Source organism: Megachile rotundata, chromosome 2 (assembly GCF_050947335.1).
Source record: "Megachile rotundata isolate GNS110a chromosome 2, iyMegRotu1, whole genome shotgun sequence".
NCBI lineage: Eukaryota > Metazoa > Arthropoda > Insecta > Hymenoptera > Megachilidae > Megachile > Megachile rotundata.
Window position 1 is genome coordinate 16,837,168 of NC_134984.1, and position 19,466 is coordinate 16,856,633.

Sequence of the window (19,466 nt, forward strand, 5' to 3'; positions counted from 1 at the left end):
AAATTTATGAATTAAAAAATTTGTAACTATACAGCCCAAAAAATTTGCAAATTCCCAAAACGAGAAACTTCCCAAACTTTCGTTTAATTCAACCAAACAGCGCCAACAAATAACAGGAATCAGTAGAACAAAAATTCAGTAGTGCAAATCAATCACCGCGTCGGCACAGTACTCGAGCAGTCGTCTGGTGCTTTTGTTTCGCTAACCGAATGCATCGTAATGGAACGGAATATAGATTGATTCCAGCAACTTGTTCCTATTAATACTCCACAAACTGTCATTATCAGTTTCTGTTCTTGATGTTGATCTTTCCTTCGTAAAAGCTTGGGCAGTGAGTAAAAAGTTAGCTAATCTTCTTACTCCTGGCGCCTTAACTTGGCGCTCAAATATTTCACCGAATATATAACCCGAAAACGTTGAGCTAATATTGAACTTCGTGTTATAAATTGAACTAAGTTATTTGGTAGTTCGAGTGGAATCTCTTCAGTTACGTTGTGCATAATTATTTTATTGACCGAAGGATATTTATAGAAATTGGTATATTAATCGTAAAATTAAATAAAAATATAATGAATCTCTGTTCTTGACATACAAAACGCAAGTCTAATTTCAGTACCATAGTTTAAGTATCATGGCGTATATCGACTGAAGGTTGTCACGAGCAGGATATTGAATCGCGTAGTCATACGTGAAGCCAGACAGATGATGCACCGATCGCCGTAGGCAATTCGGGTCTTCTTGTACCCGGCTTGTCTATGAGATTTACCGTTGAACGAGACGGTAGAGCCGGGTCTACCAAAGGAATTCGTAGATCGTGATCGGGAAGACAAGAATGGCGGAAGGAAGAAGGGAAAAGGATGAGATGCGAACATCTCCTGTGGATTCGTGTTACAAAATCCGTCCGTGAAATATCCACGGTTATTTCGCAGTATATAGCCGGCGGGATCTTATCGTGTGACAAACGTAGCGACAATAATCGTCGGATAAGTTTCCAACGGGAAGCAGATTGTTAGTGGGTCGATTCCCGTGGAATCCTTGGCACCCAACGATCCTAGCCCCGGATTAAGGAGCGAATGAAACACAGATTAAAATGAAACTCGGTATGCCGTGTTCGGGATAATTACTCTGTTCGAGGAGCGAAAATTGAGGCGAGGAAGGTACGAATTTACTCCTGTCGCGTAATTATGCGCCGTTGTATCGGGTTACAATTAGCTTCGCCGTGTCGCCGGTTAAATTATTATGATTTTCTTCGGTTTCTCGGGTAACTGAAATGATCCTCCCTTGTTTTCTTCAATGGAGAGAAGATAATTGCTCTCGTTAGGTTACACTGAAGTGACGGACTACTGTTTGTTTCAAAATTGGCTCTTGCGATTCAAAGTTGGAGGACCATGAAGTTATTCAAAGTTGGGGGACCATTATGTGATTCAAAGTTGTACAACTATTATGAAGTTTATAATGGTTTTATTAAATGATACTTCTTTTCAATTAAGACACTTGGTGTTGCGTTCTGAAACACTCTTTTGTTAGACTAGGGAGAGCCTGGGAAAGTCTAACAAGAAAAATTCAGTGAGGAAATTGAAAAGATTCTAGACAGAATCTGGTGAGAATTCAGAGGGACAGTCTTTATCTAAACGATTATAATTATACTACATAAAATATTATATCAGCAAAAAATTATTAGCTTGAAGTATTGTTTCATTAACATTTAAAATGAACATAATTTATACTGCAATAATAATATAATAAGTACATTATATAATTAAATAAATAATAGTAAAGAAATGAAGTAACAGAACCAATAATAGCAGAAAAATAATAAATAATACAAACAGTAATAGTAAAAAGTAATTAATAAGACAAATACCAACAATAAAAAATACTAATAGCAATATTACAAAAAATAATAAAAATAACAGTAAAAAAATAATTTCAGAAAAATAGTAAGTAATAGGAATAGCAATTGTACAAGTACAACAGCTGTACCTAAACCAGAATTGATGTAAGGGAAGGATGACACATGACAGAAGGGAAAGTTAGTACTGTCAGGTCGTTCGTGTCGTCGACCAACTATTGTTTCATAATTAATCGGACAAATCGATATACATCGCTACGTATTCTGCTTTCAGGACTCAAAGCTGAGTTGTACTACGTCAGAGAAGGGGTGGTCAACACGTACGCCATGAACTTTGTGGTTCCTGTTCCTCCAAACATTGCGGATCTTGAATTCTCCTGGCAGAGTCTTGCTGGGCACCCGGTAAGTAATAACTAAACATCTAACATGTTTAACGACTTGCAAACTATCTGTCATTACTGTTCTTTGTTACTGACATTGTTATCATATATCTGTCTGTTATCGTATTACCATTACCAGTGTCTATCAGTATATTGTCTATCATCATTGCTATTACATAGGCTATTACCTTTGCCTATTATCAGTTTGCAATTACTATTGGAAGTATCTGGAGCGCTTTATGGTGAAGTGTCCTTTGACATCAAATATTAGGACTGTACCATTTCATTCTACATATAGTATCTGTATATCAGATACTGTAGGCAAACCTGTCTCTGGTAGGAGGCTGACATAGGTTCAAGAGACACACCTATCCAATCTTGAACACACCCAATGTAATCATTCGTGATCATTCGAAATATTAGCCAACTGTTTGGTTCAATATTAGTCAACTAGGGTTAGTTCAATTCTATGATTCAATGTGATGTGATCACTCAAGTCAGTAATTCTTACCGCTGAAATTACGTATGAGACTAAGTGTCCACATTTCTATTCCGACCACAAGCTGTAAACTTTTCACAGTCCAGTCCTTGGTGCCGCTTCCAGGAACACAATTGTCCACATTTTCCTTCTCCTATATCCTTTTCTCGTATTACTTCGCAGAGGTCCACTCGGAGCTTATAACTGGCTTTCAGGAGTCGGTAGCGCATAACATAGCACGTATCCCCTATAGGGTCTTGGAAAATGCTTGCACCGGCCATTAGTGAGGTGCAACAATGCGGAACAAAGTAAACACGTGACCAGGGTGAAATGGTAACTCACGGCACGCTCGTTTACGTTCCCGGGACTCCTGGCACGGGTGTTAGTGTCGGACCGTCACGGTGGTTCCATGGTGTGGGACGAGTTTGTCGAACCGGAGGGGTTACAGGAGAGCTGTATCAATACTCTATCAATATGAAATACAAACAGCCAGTGTTCAAGAGGAGGAAGGCAGGGTGGCGGTTCGGTTTTGCGTTCCCTTCCGTCGCCAAGGAAACCGAACGCTCTGAAACCCTCTGCAACGGGCAACGGGCTGAGAAATCGTGAAAACTCCTGACCCTTCCATTATTCTCCCTTTTTGGTCTGGAACGTTTCGCGTCAAGGAAATCGACCCTTACCTGCTTATCGTTACGCGCTTCGATTCCCCTGAATTTCCTATTAATTTCTGACGGCATGGAATTCATTGCCAGTTTCGAGAGCAGTTATCGCTGCCCGTGGCCGTACGATATACTCGGCTATGTTATGTTACAGATTTTATGAGATATGTTGTGTAAATGCAAGGAAGTGCTTAAAAGGCATTTGGTACATTACATTGTGCATTAAAAAATTGTAGCAAACATAACATTATTGTGAGATAACGTTATTATTGTTTTCGTGTTTCTTTTTAATGGGTCCTGAAAAATATGAATGCAGAGTGAAATTCGATCGGACAAGAATTCAGTCATATATTATTTTGATATTTTTATTGTAATTTTATAATGTAATATTTACACCTTATATTTATATTTTATATTTCATATTATGTATTTCTGTTTATAGAATGCATCGACACTAAAAATGAAGCAGCCTGTACTTCAAATTTTGCAACTGAAAATATTCCTTACATATGTTCCCTGTAAAAATTCTTTTTACTTCAAGATTTTAAATTATACAAAAAATTTTGATCAATTTTATAAAATAATTTTTCTAAAATCTACTTTACTATTCAACATCATTCCACATTCAAAACGCATCCCACCTAAATTGCAAGAGATATCACTATGAATAAAGTAGTATTATCTAGAAATTTCCGTCCAATTTTATCTCTTATTGCTCACGAATCCCTGCCGTATATCATCTTAATATTAGCATAACGTCCCGTAAATGTTTCACGTAAAATAGAATTTCTTAAAATGGAATATCTAGTTCGAAGTTTGTGGAATCCTAATACGTGTAGATAAAATAATAGAATAACCCTGAGTGCACAGTTTCCACGTCTTATCCCGAGGGAGCATTTTCCATGGCTTCGTTTCATTATCCCATGGATTTCTCCATAGGTTCGTTAACCATATCATTCTCACGGTCACGAAAGCCCCGTTTCGCCTTATCTTCTTTGCCTTGGGACAATTTCTCCCTTTCTACCCGAACTTTGAATCGCGATAAAGAAAAACGGGAATTAGCGCGATGGACCTATTTTCGTAATTGATCTACCAAGAATCGTTTAATGGAAACGATCCTCGCTTATCTATATTATCCTGTAATATATTATTACTCTTGTGAAATTAAGAGGTTGAGAAATTGGAAAAATGGCAATTTCTGTATTCATGGAGTTACGATCTTGGAAATTAAAAATTTTGCAACTTTGCAAATTTAGTTTAATTTTTTAATTAAGAGGTTGAGAAATTGGAAAAATTGCAATTTCTGTATTCATGGAGTTACGATCGTGGAAATTAAAAATTTTGCAACTTTGCAAATTTAGTTTAATTTTTTTAATTTTAGTTTAATTTCTTAATTAAGAGGTTGAGAAATTGGAAAAATTGCAATTTCTGTATTCATGGAGTTACGATCTTGGAAATTTGGAATTTTGCAACTTTGCAAATTTAGTTTAATATTTTTAATTTCAGTTTAATTTTTTAATTAAGAGGTTGAGAAGTTGGAAAAATGGCAATTTCTGTATTTAGTCTAATTTCTATAATTTCTATAATTTCTGTATTTTTGGAGTTACGGTCTTGGAAATTTAGAATTTTCCATCGTTGCAAATTTAATTTAATTTTTTTTTAATTTTTGTGGAGCTGCGAAATTTGATAATTCGGTATTTATAAATTCTTGTGATCTCAAAATTATTGCATTCCCAAATAAAAAATTAGTACCAACACTAATCTGTACCCAACTCTATATTTTATAAGATTACGCTCCGCATAGTCGGTTCGGTGGCCCATTTTCAATTTCATACTAATTTCCTCCACCCACTCAGTTTGTTGACTCTTTTCAAATATTTGCCTCCTCCACCCCTCTTTTTCCTATCAAAAATATCATCTTTTCACTAAATATCTCATTTTCGAGCTCTCACCCGCCAAAACCCGTAAAAACATGCAAAACTGTTGCTTCACAGAAATTCTTGTTGCAAGAGGATAACATAATCCCGTAAAGATTTTGCAAAAATATAGCTGAAATAGGAATCCAGAACATGGAAGATGGGTGAACCGGCACGAAAGATAATTTACATGGGAATTGCTCGGCACGATGGGACGGGAAATACGATGGAATCCAAAATGCGATCGTAGAAAATTGCACGCTCGATGAAGCGAAACTCATTCGATCAACGAGAGAAATGTTACATTCGAGTCAAGATTTTCTAGCACGGTACAAAACTTATCTCGATGCTGCACTCGCGTCCATGGAAAATTGACCAATATCAGTTACATGTAATTTCATTGTAACGTTTATAGAACAGTTTCTATCGTAACTTCGTAACAGCCTTTTACTTTGATCTACAAAATAAGATAATAGGAAAAACTTGCAAGTTATATGTTTTCGTCAATGTTCAGACTTTTAGCAAATTTTTGAACGTCTTTTAATTTATGGGATTTTATGTAATTTAGGGGTTGAGTATTTGGGAAAATTTGAGTGGGAAGATTTTATTGGGAAATGTTGAAAATTTGGTGTTTCTTGTGATTTTTGTTGTTGATGGTTATTTTTATGATTTTTAGTGTTTGGTGTTTTTATAGGTTTTATTATTGTGCTATTTAAGTCATCAGTGTTATTATTTATTTTTATGACTTTTAGTGTTTGGTGCTTTTATAGGTTTTATTATTGTGCTATTTAAGTCATCACGTTGTGTTATTATTTATTTTTATGACTTTTAGTGTTTGGTGTTTTTATAGGTTTTATTATTGTGCTATTTAAGTCATCACGTAGTGTTATTATTTATTTTTATGACTTTTAGTGTTTGGTGTTTTTATAGGTTTTATTATTGTACTATTTGTATCATCATGTTGTGTTATTATTTATTTTTATGATTTTTACTATTTGCTATTTTTGTCAGTTTTATTATTGTACTACTTATATCATCATGTTGTGTTATTATTTATTTTTATGATTTTTACTATTTGCTATTTTTGTCAGTTTTATTATTGTACTACTTATATCATCATGTTGTGTTATTATTTATTTTTATGATTTTTACTATTTGCTATTTTTGTCAGTTTTATTATTGTACTACTTATATCATCATGTTGTGTTATTATTCATTTTTATGATTTTTATTATTTGATATTTTTATCAGTTTTATTACTGTACCATTTATATCATCATATTGTGCTATTATTTATTTTTACGATTTTTACTATTTGCTATTTTTATCAGTTTTATTACTGTACCATTTATATCATCATATTGTGCTATTATTTATTTTTATGATTTTTACTATTTGCTATTTTTATCAGTTCTATTATTGTCCTATTTATATCATCATGTTGTGCCACTCTTTATATCATCTTTATCGTTTTGTATTCCTACAGTCACTTTTACCATCACCCACTTTTTGTACCATTTTCACCATTTTTTAAATCACATTCTTTTTACCACCATTTTCAACAAAATTTAGCATTCTAATCATTCTTGCTAATTACACCATTAGTATTCTTAATATCATTAAGAAATCCACCCACGTTTCCAACAAATGGCAGACTAATTCAGGAAACCTTTCTTTTTCTCATTTAGTTGCAAAACTGGCAATTTTCCTACCATCGTGGTCCATTTGGTCCGTTCTGACTCATCGGAGAATTCCGAGTCATTTATGTATATCCACGTCTTGCGATCAGACCAGAGCATCTCGGAGATTGCGACTCGTTTAATTTGATCCGATCTGGAGCAGAAAGTTCGATCGCACCCCAGTGATTCACCACACTTTGTTCGTTTTATCGAACGATCAGACTCGATGCAGTGCAGGAAATTCGGTGCTTAAGCTTCGATTCCTCGATGCTTATCATAAACGTACTTCTCGTTTGTTATTAGCGGTTTTCTCGCTGATAACGCGATTAATAACGAGAAAATGTCTGACGCAGACGTTTCCTCTTAATAAAACGGTGGGTGCAACGAAAATGATTAACGAGGTGATTTTTACTGTTCATGCGCAAATATTTTTGATTTATTGTGCTCGAGTTTGATTTATTGGAATAATTTAGTGTTAAGAATTATTTGGTTGGTGAGGAAAGTGAGGATTAGTATGGACGCTTTGGAGGCTATAATTTTTTCGGCATAGTCGGTTCGGTGCTGAAATATTATTCTACTTCAATGACGTGTGGATATTTTTATATGTATGTCTTAAGATAGTTAAAATTCGTGTCTTTTATATTCTCTTACACTTCTGTTCAATTTTAAAAAAATTTTAAGAAACAGTATATCATGTATGCAAAATAGACATGCTGGGATAAGTACATAATTACTTATGTACACACTGTAAATGTATAAATATTATAGCAACTTACAGCTTGATTTTATGAGTTACAATTTATACTTTTTTATTAGAAAACCATACGTAATTGCAAAAGAAAAAAATACTATATTATTAATCAATAAATGAAGAGTTTTTTTAACATCATAAGGGAAAGTCTTCAACTTCAAAATTAATTTTGATATGTTCAAAAAAACTGCCAACAAAACGCAGCGATTCAAAATGACATAAAGAAGGGTATGACAAGGGTAGAAAAATCTTGGAAATCTATAGAAAGAGAAAGAAGCGAATTCTCTCCATAATTCTAGAGCGAAATGGCCGACAGCGAGAGTAGCACCCTCTCGTTGTCCGAAGTCCTAGCTCGAGGGGTGGCGAAAGGGGGGGTGAAAGTAGCGAAGAACTTTCGCCTAACAAGTGGATGATTCACAAATCATCCCCAATTCCACCCTGTCTCACCCCACTTCGGTGAAAAACTTCGTTTCAGTCTATAGCGACGTCTACGGCGACCAATAACTTTCTTTTCGCTCGCCTTGGCGAATTGAAAACAGACAGAGAAAGAAACGGTGGAACGAGGGGGTGGAAAAACGAAGAAAATAAAATGCCAAGACCCGATTGGCTGTTTCAAGAATCTGGAGCTTAATCGAGGGTGATATCGTTGGAAATTTAAACCTCCTCTTTTTTCTTTGATTCTTGGATGCTTGCCTTGCAACTTTCTGGCGGGGGAATATATAGTTTGTTCGGTTTTGAAATTCGGAAGTGTTCTACTGACATATTTCTTTTATTTGTGGTAATTTTTGTTATAGTGTTTAATAGGGTAAATTAAGAAGTATTTTGTATTGAAATTTGGTTCTTTTTTATTCTGCTTTAATATGTACATGTGTGTATTGCATATGTGTATAATAATTGACATGTGTGTATAATATGAATGTAGTACATCATATGTATAATTGCATATGTATATAATTATTGACATGTGTGCACAATATGAATATAATACATCATACGTATAATTACATATGTATATAATAAATCATATGTGTGATTACATATGTATATGTATAATAATTGACATGTGTGCACAATATGAATATAATACATCATATGTATAATTACATATGTATATAATAAATCATATGTGTAATTGCATTTGTATATAATAATTAACATGTGTGCATAATATGAATATAATACATCATATGTATAATTGCATATGTATATAATAATTGACACGTGTGCATGATATGAATATAATACATCATATGTATGCATAATGTGTATACAATAAATTACATACATGTGTAATATGAACAGAATAAATTATACATATGTGTGTACAATGTATGCAATAATAAATTCCATCCAAAAGAACACATACGTGTAACATGTTTTTTCTTATTATAACCAATGCACAATTATGAAATATCCGCAAATAAAAATAGATAGCAATCTATAAATATCGGTAGATACTTGAAGGGTTAAATTGTCGAACCTTCTCACTTGATGTTTGCGTCTCTCCCGTTCTTATCGTTTTGAATTGTATCTTCCGTCTCGTTTGAGGGTTGGTTAGCAGCGAGGGGATGAATAGAAGGGGGTGGAATTCAGCATGGCCACCCCAGGGCGACAATTACTTGTAATACCGTCGGTCTCTTGGGGCCGATGGGAACTCGATGGGGCGTACTTTCGGCCAGAAAAAGGATATTACTGTAGCCTAGATCGACTCCCCCCTTCGCATCGTAGGGCGCGATGTGTCGCCCTTGTCTTATCGCGCTTTCACGTGGCTGATGACCCACCAGAAGCCACCCTCCATTCGGATTCCCGTAAATTGCGCGCGTGTGTAAATACCGTGTGACGCTAATGACAATTCTTTAAAAAAGAAATATACGTATTTTAAAATACCAGTATATTCTTAATGGTCAACAAAATTCATGAATAAATTCGTTACAGATTCAGGAGTTCATTATTCGTCTGCGACGCAAAAATGAACAAAAACAGATCGCATTTACATATGTAAATACAAGGCTGTCATCCATCCGTGTTACGATTCCGTTTTTCATAAACATCCCCCCGTTAATACTATTATCTTCATTAAACCGGCACGTAAACCGGCAAATGTAAAGCGCAGAATGACATTACGGACGATTTTAATTGAACGCGTTCCACATCATATCGCGACAAATTAAATCAACGAACCAAGCCATCGTCGCGCGCTGGTAAGTACAATAAATTCTACCAATAACAAAATTATCTTGTCGCCGTGTAATTGATGCTCTTTCCTATCCCCCTAAAACAGTATGAAACCGCGTTGAATAGACATCTCATACCCGGTATTCCGATCGGCAATAACACCCGTGTCGAATCGAATTACCCTAAAACTACCAGCGTGTATCCCGCTGTTACAACAAACTCCGTATAAAGTCCACTCAAATCCTCGTTATCTAGACGGCCGTTCATTTTTCATTTTAATCACTACCTACCCCACACGGTTAGTCGGTTTACGCGAGAACCCGTTAATTAATTAAATTGAGACCACAAACAATTTATTATGTCACGCGATACGTATTCCCAGAAACGCGCGGTCGTTGTCGGCGTTCGTTTTAAGGCGCGTATTCAACTCTTTTGGTTTGTTTGACTGTATTGGGAAAAGTTTCATAACTTTGCGTACAGTGATGTGTTTTATTGCATACATTTTTTTTTTATGTTCAATTTTAGAAAAATTCTGAAAGAAGATACAACGTGTGTAATAAACTTTGTGTGGCTGTTAACAGATGTTGTTCATGAAAATAATTAAATAAATTGTTGACTGTATAGCTAAATTATCTATCTAAGTAATAGTCTAATTAAATATTGAATTTATGTAGACACGTTGACATACGTACATATAGGGCGAACTACGAATTTGAATTTCCCGCGCGCTCCTCCGAGAAATGGCAGTACATTGATTGTCAAAGGTGACTCACACTTGTACTGCAGTTTAATACAGTTTATAATACAATTATATTAACACAATTTAATACAATTTAAAACTATAGTGTCATGCATGTAATGTATATAGTAAAATAGACAATAAAAGCCATTTAGAATAAAAAGTTAACATCTTCACAAAAACTCAACTTCTCAACTAAACAGTTTCAAAGTTACCTATCAAGACTAAAATAAGGTTAAATATCTTCTAAAATATCTTCGAGTACACAGAGTTTAATTTTTTATATCAACAAACTTATCAAAATAGCACATCATGAATTTACGAATTTGAATTTCCCGCCCAGTCCCATTAATGGCAGAACGTCCCAACACGACAATTAGTTCTTTCACTTTGTCCCCTTGTCCCATAACCGTGCAATGTTGATGCAGCTGGGAATGCAGCTTTAGAGGTGTTAAAATGACAGCAATTTCGAATTAATTGCAAATTCACCGAGATCACGGCCGGTGACGTGATGTGATTAATGTCCGCCTGGCTGTTAATCCGAAGACCGACCGCACCCTTTCCTTCGGCCGTTCTTCTCCTTCTCTGTTCGTTGATTCCATGTAGTAAGTCCTGTGGGATAACAGCCCTGCGTTTCGGATAACAGGGAATATCACCCACGGGGACATCCGACACCAACGGTATACACGCACCGGCTAGCCCGTGACAAACGCACCCACCGCGGATTATACGACATAATCGCTCGAAACCCGACCATCCGATGCGATGCGTCGCGACGGATGGACAGATGGACGGACTCGGTGTATTATAATTTATTGTGACTCACTTAAGAAGCTTCTGAATTTTATTGATCGAGGAGGGAGTGTTGGCTTATTCCGCTAATCCTTCAAATTTTTTTAATTCTTCAAATCTCTCGAATTTTCCTAATTTTCCAAATTCTGCATATTCTCAAAATTCTTCAAATTCTCTAAATTTTCAAAATTCTCCAAATTCTTCAAATTCATCAAATTCATCAAATTCATCAAATTCCCTGAATTCCCCAAATTCTCTGAATTCTCTAAATCCTCCAAATTCCCTAAATCCCCAAAATACTTCAAATTCACCAAGTCCTTCAAATTCCCCAAATCCTCTAAATTCTCCAAATCTCTCAAACTCTCCAAATTCCCCGAATCTCCCAAATTCCCCAAATTCCTCAAATTCCCCGAAATTCCCAAATATTCAACTCTGCACGAAAATTTCGCACAAGTTCGTTTTAATAACAGCAGCAATATCAATATTTCCATACAGCGACGCCCTCAGAAAACGGTGCCCCGGGCTGTCGCCCGTTTTAGCCGGTGTATCTCGCCAGCGGTGAACGACGGAAAGGAAGCGGGTTTCAGGTCCTCGGGGAAGAAGCTTCGCGGGGGTTACACTGGAAAATGGGGACTCTTGACGCGACGAATGAAATTATTAAAACGTCAACGCCACGTACCTGGCGATGAAGCTATTAGTTACGCGGGCGCAAGAAAAAGAACCAAGATTCTACCGGTCTGACAGAATGCGAAAACGTGATCTCGACTTATTTCACGGGGACCAAGCCAGCAATTTCATTTTAATCTCCTGCGACTCTTAACGGATGCCTTTCAATCTTCTTTTTCTATGCCACCGTTTATGCTCGAACTTTATGGAACATAAATGTACTACATACATATTTTAGAGCAACAATATGTTTAATCTCTTTCGTTCTTAGTTTGTGAACTTGCCTTTGTTAGTGCAAGTTTATTTATTTATTTATGAATACAAATTGACGTGGCAGGAAACAAATGTAATAACAAACTGTATTTTAAGAATTTAACAAGTAGTACAACTTCATAACCTCACTTATACAGTGAGGTTAGGTTAGGTCTCACTTATTCAGTGAGGTTAAGTTAAGTCTCACTTATATAGTGAGGTTAGGTTAGGTCTCACCTATACAGTGAGGTTAGGTTGTCTCATTTATTCAGTGAGGTTAGGTTAGGACTTACTTATACAGTGAGGTTAGGTTAAGTCTCACTTATACAGTGAGGTTATGTTAGGTCTCACTTATACAGTGAGGTTAGGTTAGGCCTCACCTATACAGTGAGGTTAGGTTAGGTCTCACCTATACAGTGAGGTTAGGTTAGGTCTCACTTATACAGTGAGGTTAGGTTAAGTCTCATTTATACAGCGAGGTTATAAGGTTATGATTTATACATGTAGAGTGAAGTATACACATAAATTATTCAACAATAAATATCAAAAACGAAACACAATCGAATAATTTGTTCACATGATTTTCTTTATTTTAAATCGTTTAATAAATACATACAGTAATAATATTTCCAGCGTTCGAATAGGCGAATTTGTCGAAAACTCTCCAAACAGCGCAAGATATCGTTGCAGGGAAGTTTTCGTGTTGCCATCGCAAAGTTTCGAAACTTAAATGCTTGGCCGACAAGACCTTACGAGTCGAACGTGGACCGCGTTTAAACTGGAAATTTTGTGTATACTGTATAATGCGATCTTATTATGTTAAGGTATACGGTAGGCCGCCACGGTTTTCGAGGGTGAATGTATAATAGAGCCGGCAATCGGCGGTTCTCCTAGACAGTTCGATTCTCGATTTTGCGGCAGATGGGAAACGACGGCTGTTACCCGGTATCCGCTTTCACGATCGCCAATAATAACCCGCTTTCACGCTTTGTTTACGCTCCTGTCTCGCGCGTGTGCGAGAAAAACTGAAGATCACCGCTTTGACCACACTTTCAATTGTCAAATGACTTTATTAAATTTTTAGGGAACTTTTCAAATTTTTACATTTTTAGATTCTTTTTAATTTTTCGGATTTTTATTAAAATTTCTGGATTTTTATTTTTGAATTATAGAATTCTTTAATTTTTCATAATTTATTATCCTCAGGTGCTTAGATACCTTTATTGCTAAATATAAAGGTTATCTTGAATCTTTACATCGTCAGATTTCTAGAGTGTTAAATCCCTAGATTGATAAATTCCTAGATTGACAAATTTCAAGATTGATAAATTTCTAGATTGCCAAATTTTTAGATCATCAAATTTGTAATATAGCAAATTCCTAGATTGCCAAATTTCTACACTGCCATATCCCTAGATTACCACATTCCTTCACTGAAAAATCCCTAAATCGCCAATTTCCTAAATTGACAAATTTCTAGATTATTAAATTTGTAATATGCCAAATCCCTAGATTGCCAAATTTCTACACTGCCATATCCCTAGATTGCCACATTCCTACACTGAAAAATCCCTAGATTGTCAATTAGTCCCATATTAATCTTCAAATCTGAAAATTTCAAAAAATCCCAAATTCTCAAACCTTTCATAAAAATTCAACCCTCTATCAAAAGATAACTTTCAATCCAAATGATCCAACTTGGATGAAACAAATATATTTTCCTACCCAGGCACCGTGTCACCTACGTACATCCCTGGCTCCCCTCACATCGAGACCAAAGGTAAAGTGCACGCAGAAGGAGAAACACTGCGATTTAATTCCGAGCCGATTGTTCGGTAAGCTCGTTAATTCACCGCGGGGGTACCGAAGAAGAGTGCCGCGACAAACGTCGACTTCACCTGAAGAGTTTTTGTAATTGAACCGCGTGACAAGGTGAACGGATGAACAGGCCGAGGTGAATAAATTTCGTCGGTGACGGAAGATACACTTCGGCGAGGCTCATTAACGCCGGAGACGCCGATAGAAAACCAAGTGGATATCTGCGAAACGTTAATCGTCCTCCGGGTAAATGAACGGCCATCCACTCGAAAGAATAAATCTCGGTTACTTCGTTCGTTCTTCCATTATATTTTTTTCCTTTTTCCACCGCCGATAAATGGGATTCGGACGATTTGCTTTCATTTAATTGTCGGACCTATTGAATACGGAATTATGAACACTCTACGAATGTATGCATTTTAGTCTGAACTTTAATTAAATAGCTCGTTTCTTTCGGGATCCTGCTCATTGTTACGTGTATTTCCTTCCGAGACTCGTTATTGATAATTGTATGCATTAATTAACGAATCAGACTTCTTGTTTAATTCATTTTTGGCGCAGACGCTCAACGTTCTTGTCATCGAAGTTTCTTACATTTCGGGTTTATTTGAGGTCTATATTTTGGTTTCGTTTTGGTCTGTTTGAAGTTCATCATTCGGGTATTAATTTATAAAAGTAGACATTTAATTATATGTACAGTCACATACATATGATATATGTACATATGACATACATAACATACATATGACATACATATGACATACATATGACATACATATGACATACATATGACATACATATGACATACATATGATATACATATAACATACATATGACATATATATACATATGACATACACATATGCATATGACATACATACATACATTATTTTGTACAGTCACATACATATGACATACACATATGCATATGACATACATACATACATTATTTTGTACCGTCACATACATATGACATACACATCACATACATATTTTGAAATTTAGACGATCAGAAAGTTTAGAAATGTACAACTTGAAAATTTCAAAATATAAAAGATTAGTAACCCAGTTTTCAGAACTAGAAGTTCAAACACATTAAGTTAAAACATGAATAAATTTTGCAATATGTACATTCAGAAATTTGGAAATTCCAGTTAATGCATAAATTATGTTTCAATTCCCCGGAGGATATTAATTTACCCCCTCATCAACCTGACCGCTGTCAAAAGCAACGAGGCTCGAAAACTTTGCCCGATATCCGACATGAAAGATCCCGAACGTTTTATCGTGTATCAAGAAACCTGCTATCAGAATTTTAGAAAATTATAAAAGGAGGAGTAAAGCCTCCGCGAGCTAGCTTTTCCGAGAGTTTGCCAACTATGAGTGAACCTATCACAACGACAAATTTCCTCATCTAACTTTCTACAGTGAGATGAGATGATCGCTCAATGCCAGCATCACCGGTTCTCCTATCTTCGCTATAACTCCGCTCATCCGGCCACCTGTTCCCCTTCCCCGTTCGTCTACACCTTCGGGAAAATTAATGATGGAATCCGAGAGTTTTCTATAGGGAACTCCGCCATTAGATCCCCCACGGGACGGAAGAAATTCGCGGAGGAAACGGAATGGAAGGCAACGACAATGGATTTTTCCCGCCGCTCGATTCGTGAATGGACATTGCCTTTATCCCCCTTTCTTCCTTCCACTTTTATGTGCGATACAGGGGACGGAATACCATCGAATCGTATGGATTATGGATATGGACTGTCTGGGTTAACCGGTCAGCTGTCGAATGTGAGCTAATTGAAATTGTTTGATGAAGAATTTTGTGTAATAAGGAGGACGTGTAATATAATAGGTTTTTTATTGTTCTTTTATGGTGGAAGGTAGTACGAGAATCAAGGATAATAATTTTGGGGGTATTTTGGGATTTAGGCATTTGGCGATTTAGCGATTTGGGGATTTGGTGGTTTGGGGGTTTGGGGGTTTGGGGGTTTGGGGGTTTGGGGGTTTGGGGGTTTGAGGATTTGGGGATTTCAGGATTTGGGGGTTAGAGAATTTGGGGATTTCAGGATTTGGGGTTTTGGAAATCTAGAGATTTGGGGATTTGGAGATTTCTGGATTTGAGATTTTGAGAATCTGGAGATTTGTGGATGTGGAGATTTCAGGATTTAACAATTTAGGAACTTAGGAGTTTGGGAATTCAGGTATTTGGGAGTCTATGGATTTGGGGGCGTAGGGATTTCAGGATTTAGCTATTTCGAGCTCTAGTGATTTGGAAATGTTGGAATTTGGGAATGTAGAGATTTGGGGACATAGGGATTCAGCGATGTAGGGATTTGGGGGTGTAGGGATTTCAGGGTGTAGCTATTTGGGGGTCTAGGGATTTGGAGATGTAGGGATATCAGGATTTAACTATTTGGAGATCTAGAGATTTGGGGATGTGGAGATCTTAGGATTTAACTATTTGAGAGTCTAGAGATCTGGGGACATAGGAATTTCAGGATTCAGCTGTTTGGGAGTATTAAGATCTGGGGATATAGAGATTTGGAAATGTAAGAATTTGACGACTTAGAAATTTGGAAACATGCGAATTTGGGAATTCAGCTACTTGGGAATGTTACAATTTGAGGATGTAGGTATTTGTGGATGCACGAATTTGGAGACGTAGAGTTTGGTGTCATATGGATTTCACGATATAGTATTTTGAACAGCTATGTACCTGACAATTTACCTATTTAGAAGTCTAAAGATTTGTAGATACAGGGATTTCATGATTTATAAATGTAGGAACCTGAGAATTTAGAAATTTATCTACTTAGAAATCCACTTTAAAACATGTATATGCAGATATGAATTTTGAAGATGACCTGATATGAAGATATAAGTACTTGAAGATTTTAGCAAGAAAATTGCTTCTTCCCCTTCTTGTCTCCTTCTCCCAACAGCAGACTTAATTCTACAAAATCCAAAAACTCATACACTACATACATTACCTAGTTAAGGAAAATCAAGAAAAATGAAACTAAAAGTTAATAAGGAAGTACAAGGTACATCGAATGCTTCGCCCCAGGGTCGAAGGTGTCCAAGCCCGATGTAATTAGATCCTTGGCTCGCGGTGTACGTAATTACATTTACGACGTGCGAACGTATGGATATCGATTGAGACATCCTGCACCGTTTGCTCATTAACGCCTGCAATCGTCATGATGACGGGATGCGTGACTTGCTGTGTTCAGCCACGGTCTATTGTTACCGTTTCGGTGTTCAAAGCTTTGATAATGCAAAATTCAATTATTATTAGATGTCTGCTTGTTTATAGTTGATTGAGTTTTAATAGACATACCAGACTGGTCTGTATGTTCATATGCAATTTATTGTTAAGTGAATTTGATGATGAGAAATTTTCGGAAATTCCTCCGGTGATTCGTCATCTTGAATAGATTTAGTGGTGACTTTATTATTGTTTTTTAAATGAAACTACTGATTAGCAATTATAATAAATATTAGCTGGTTTTGAAACTTATGTAGTTGTTAAGGTTTTAAGTAACACAAAATGGCATTTGTGCTACATAAATTTGTAGCTGCAAGTTTAATGAAGATTCATTGCTGCTTTTTATGTGAAATGGCTGACAATCAATTATAATGAAAAAATGATCTATTTCAAAGTATATAATGTTTGACATAGTTTAATATACAGTTTACAGATGACTTAAAAATATCACAAAATGGCGTCGATCTAATGCATCAACTTGAAGCTTCAATTAGTAACAATGGCTACAAACATTTCATTTTAATATTCCTAACATAAATTGATAGTTTTGCATTTATAAACAACGAGTTGAAAAATAATTCATACATAATCCTTTTACAAAATGAATTTTTTACTAAATTGTTAAATCATCTCAGACAATTACGTCAATCCTAAAATCTTGCAAATTCTCACCAATAACAAAAAAGCCCAATAACAATAAAACATCCCAACAAAAGTACAACACCCATCACAGAAATAGACTTAATCCTAAAAAAGCGAAACCAACAATCCGCATTTATATTCCCATCACGATACTTCGTCGCACGATCAATCACTCTAATCATCACATTCAATCGATACATCGTTCTCTCCAATTAACGATTCCACGATTAATCAAAGCTGCTTTGTTCCTTTCAAAGTGTTGCATCACGGCTAAGATAGGAAAATCTCAGCAGATTGTCGTAACTGTTTAATCTGCGTACGGTCGATCATTATAAATGAATCAATCGACCTTCAATCACGGTGTCAAAAAACTAATCGTCGTTAATCAGCACCGACAGAATCTCCGTAATATTACGTCAGTATCAAGGGACCAGTCACTGCCGGTAGGTGGGTGCTCAATTTGGCGTAAGTCCAAAGCAGACGGATGTCCCTAATTCTTAGTTTGATAAACGACCGTCTGATCCCGATCTTTCTAGCCTGAAGTGCACCCTCCGCTCGAGGAACATCGTGTAATTCGATGTTCAAATCGCGACTGTTAATTGCGTAATTATACGCGAGATGCTGATGTGATTAAATCGATGTACACTGATGGCAATTGAATTGGTATTGAGGTTATACACAGGTTCGGATGTAAAAATTATAATAAGGGTACATGAAGATTTTATGTTCATGAGTTGAAAAATAAGGATAAATTTTTTTCATTCTCAGCTTTATTTTTAAGGGAAGTGCATTTGAACATTTTTTTATTTGCAAGGGTTATATAGTGAAGTTTATCACAAGTAATAATTATTATTACTTAGAATTTATGTCTTTAATAATATTCTACAACAGTCTCATTTCTTCTATATAATCTATTATATAATGTATCTGATAATCTATTATAATCTCTCTTCAATATTTTGTATATTTAATGTGTTCTATTTACGTCATATTTTGTATAATCTATGTACATAAATATTACATACTTAACCACCCCATAGAATTTAACACTCGTCGAACCCATTGACCTACATCGTTGTCCCCAAAGAGGGTTTCCACCCCTCTGACAAAGACGAAGGTAAGAAATTGACTGTACAGGTATGGCGTCCAGGAACGTTTATCGTCGCATTCGTAACGCGGGAGTTGGAAATTACTGAAGTCCTGATGAAGGGTGCCCGGGGGGTGTGGATTAGGAGAGAGGAGGTCGAGGGTACGTAGGGCAATTTTCGCGTAATTCGATGGGGCGTGATCGTCATAGCAACTCCCGATACCCCCGTCCATCCTCTTTGGAAGCCGGAGCCTGTTCAAACAAGCCTCAAACTCCGTACCGATGGGGTCGTATCCACCCTTTTGGACC

The 19,466-nt window shown here is 36.2% G+C and overlaps 1 protein-coding gene across 1 annotated transcript in view; it reads left to right on the forward strand.

Annotated features, from left to right (window-relative positions):
• Nucleotides 1-19,466, forward strand: part of LOC100879837 (tyrosine-protein kinase Dnt) — a 95,962-nt gene that overhangs the window by 32,015 nt on the left and 44,481 nt on the right. The window contains exon 2 of the mRNA XM_003699673.3: nt 2,127-2,254. Coding sequence (XP_003699721.1) covers nt 2,127-2,254 — 128 coding nt within the window. The remainder of the gene's footprint in view (nt 1-2,126; nt 2,255-19,466) is intronic.